Source organism: Microcebus murinus, chromosome 23, assembly GCF_040939455.1.
Source record: "Microcebus murinus isolate Inina chromosome 23, M.murinus_Inina_mat1.0, whole genome shotgun sequence".
In the NCBI taxonomy this organism is placed as follows: Eukaryota; Metazoa; Chordata; class Mammalia; order Primates; family Cheirogaleidae; genus Microcebus; species Microcebus murinus.
The window spans coordinates 15,886,279-15,889,036 of NC_134126.1; the positions used below are offsets into that span (position 1 = coordinate 15,886,279).

At 52.9% G+C, this 2,758-nt stretch overlaps 1 protein-coding gene across 1 annotated transcript; it reads right to left on the minus strand.

Moving 5' to 3' along the window:
- Positions 1–1,156: 1,156 nt before the first annotated feature.
- Positions 1,157–2,758, minus strand: LOC105855547 (major histocompatibility complex class I-related protein 1-like). Its single transcript, XM_012736620.3, has 2 exons — positions 2,462–2,758; positions 1,157–1,823 (listed from the first exon to the last, which is right to left on the minus strand). The coding sequence occupies exons 1-2, from the start codon at positions 2,574–2,576 to the stop codon at positions 1,426–1,428; spliced, it is 513 nt and encodes a 170-aa protein (XP_012592074.3). The 5' UTR covers positions 2,577–2,758; the 3' UTR covers positions 1,157–1,425.

Genomic DNA, 2,758 nt, shown 5'->3' on the forward strand with positions numbered 1-2,758 from the left:
TGGGAGGCATTATCACACCTATTTGTTTTAGTCAAGATTATTGCCTTTTTGGTCCCATGTTTTCTGATAATAGGAACCCCTCTCCTGCCACAGCATCTTTTGGAAAATCTCTCCACCGTGCTCCAGCGTGTGCCTCTGTTACGAGGTACCAATCTTCATTCTCCTGCCAGACCATCACCAAACTGTGTACTGGTTAGGCTCTGGCTGTGAGCCCCAGATCTGGTCTGGCCTGTGTTCTGCCGCATGCCCAGGGGACTGTACACAGCAGACTCACCTGTAGTGCACCCCCTGCCTCCCGTTGGGTTTGGCCACTGGGTTAAGCATCCTCAGTGACAGATCTGAGAGCTAGAGGAGGGGTTGGCTTTTATCCCCCAATTCCCCAACCACTTATCTGCAGACCTGCCATTGACCGTGTTCCTCCATGGCTCACTCTAGGAGGATCTTCTGCCCAGGCAGCAGCTCTTGCTGGGCTCTGGTACATACTCCCTGCTCTTGCCGTTCTGATCCAGGGCCATAATGGCTTCCCATTGTTGGAAGTCTCTGGATACTTCACCATCCCTTACTGGTTTCCTCAATCCTGATCATTCTTCTACAGGTAATCTCTCTGTTGAATTCAGTTAAACCATTCTGAGTGTGCCATTTCATTCTTGCTAGGACTCCATTAGCTACAGCCAGTCCTGTCCTGGTGGTCACAATGATTGGTCCCAGAGGTGACACATGATTCAGGCCAGTCACAGTCCTCCTGTGACTTTTTTATTGGGTACGGGCAGAAGCCCATTCTTCTGGAATGGTGAAGATATGAGGATACGAGCTTTGTGCCAGCAGCCACAGCCCCACCTCACAGAGAAAGCCGTTCAAATCTTGGTTTTGATTTCTCGAGTCCCCACACTGCCCTGATTCCAGCCTTTCAAATAACTTCCCACTTTGTGCTTACGCCAGTTTGAATAGGTTTCTGATACCTGTGTGTGTTAAGATCACGATAGTTACTCAGCTGTGAGTGGGAGAGTAGACACTCAAGCTAGTCATCTGCCTCCACCACCTGTGCTTAGAGGCAGACCATGTTCGTGACAGGCCCAGACGCCTCCGCTACTGCCCACCACGGCTTGAAAGCCCTTCCACTGAAGGTACACGTGTCCAGGAGCTTCCTGTGGCATGATACAGACATCACTGACTTTGAGTAATAAGATCAAAAACAAAAAGTTTTGTATTAAAAGTTGAACAATTGAATCAAGCGAGAGCCCTCAGTTACTAAACAAGTTGTGAGAATCGCTCCACGTCCCAAAGCATTTCCCAGCTTATTGTCGACAGGAGATGGAAGGGTTTGCCTCGCTGGAGACCCCAAAAGGAGGAGCCCTTGGAGTCGCCCCACTCTGTCAAGACATTGCTAAAAAGTAACTAGGGAACGTTCTCACGGGGACTTACAGATCACAATAGTCCAACTAAAGACACGGACGTCAGGGTAGGGTGGATGTAACCTAGATGAGTGGAAGCTGTGTGCACAACCTGCAGTTCTGGGGGTGCGGGGCAGCCGTCTCCCTCCTCTGTACCTGTTCTTTGGAGGGTGGCATTGCCATACTCCAGGAATCTCTTTAGCCAGGCAACGCATTCTTCTTCCAGCCAATTCTTCTGATACTGTAACTCATGCCGATTGGCCTCCCACGCCTGCTTGGTGACGTGGGCCACGTTATCCACGGCTATCCAGGAGAGGGTGTCCTTGTTGAAGACTAGGAAATCCTGCCCGTCATACGCGTACTGGAGGAATCCCGTGGTGCTTCCGTCCTCCAGCATCTCGCAGCCGATCGTCCTCTGGTAGGTGTGAGGCCCTGGAACACACGCGAGCCGGGGAGGGTCTGCACAGGGACCGTGCGGGCTCTCAGGGCTGGAAGCATCCTCTGCCCTAACACGCAGGCCTGCCATGGCATCCTTGAGTCCCCAGGAGGGTCCCCTTATGGAAGCCCACCTGTCAGCAGGTACCTGTGGAGTACCTACTGCATCCCAAAAGAACATGATAATTCCTGCCTTGGGAGTTATCCCACTATGGGAATGATTAATTGATAAACTTTATGGCTATTCTGAGTGTGGTGGAGGAGAGAGAGGGGCAGGAGCCAGAAATATCCCTGGGAAAGTTAGTGTCATTATGCTAAGCAGCAGATCACTGAGCCTGGCCACCAGGAAGTGAGACACAGACTCACTAGGACTCATTAGGAGTTGCATGCCAGAGCCTGAATGAGAATGCAATGGGGATGGGGGGACAGAGGGCTCCTGGGGAGGAGAAGGACCACTGGGAAGAGGCACAAGGCACATGGGAGGCACTGAACTCATGGACCCAGTTTCCCAGGATTTGCCAAAAGCCACAGCAAGTGCGTGTGAGTCAGCAGCTGCTCTCACGGGAGGTCAGCCCAGGGGCCTGTCTGCTGGGTGGGGGCTGGTGGGGACAGCATGCATGTCTGCCATGTCACACCTGAGTGGTTGTAGCGCCTCTGCAGGTTCCTCAGTTCCATCAGGGACGCGTGCTGCCAGCCCCTCAGCAGCTGCGTGTACCTGTCCCAGTGATCGGGCGAGAGCTTCTCCGCCATCCACGGGGCCTTTGGCTCCTTCCGCCGAGTGACGCTGTCATACGTGGTGATAGGGTGAGAGTCCACATAGCCAACAGAAATAAACTCAGGTAGCCCCTGGCCAGGATCTGACACGCCCAGGCGGAAATATCTCAGAGAATGAGTCCCTGGGAAGGAGGCAAAGAAGAAAGACGGGTCACAGA

Excerpts from the sequence above, each read along its gene's own strand:
- LOC105855547 (XM_012736620.3), bottom strand. The coding sequence starts at position 2,576 with ATGGCGGAGAAGCTCTCGCCCGATCACTGGGACAGGTACACGCAGCTG. Across the intron at positions 1,824-2,461 it reads GAGGCGCTACAACCACTCAG|GGCCTCACACCTACCAGAGG; the intron begins GTGTGACATGGC and ends CGTGTGTTCCAG.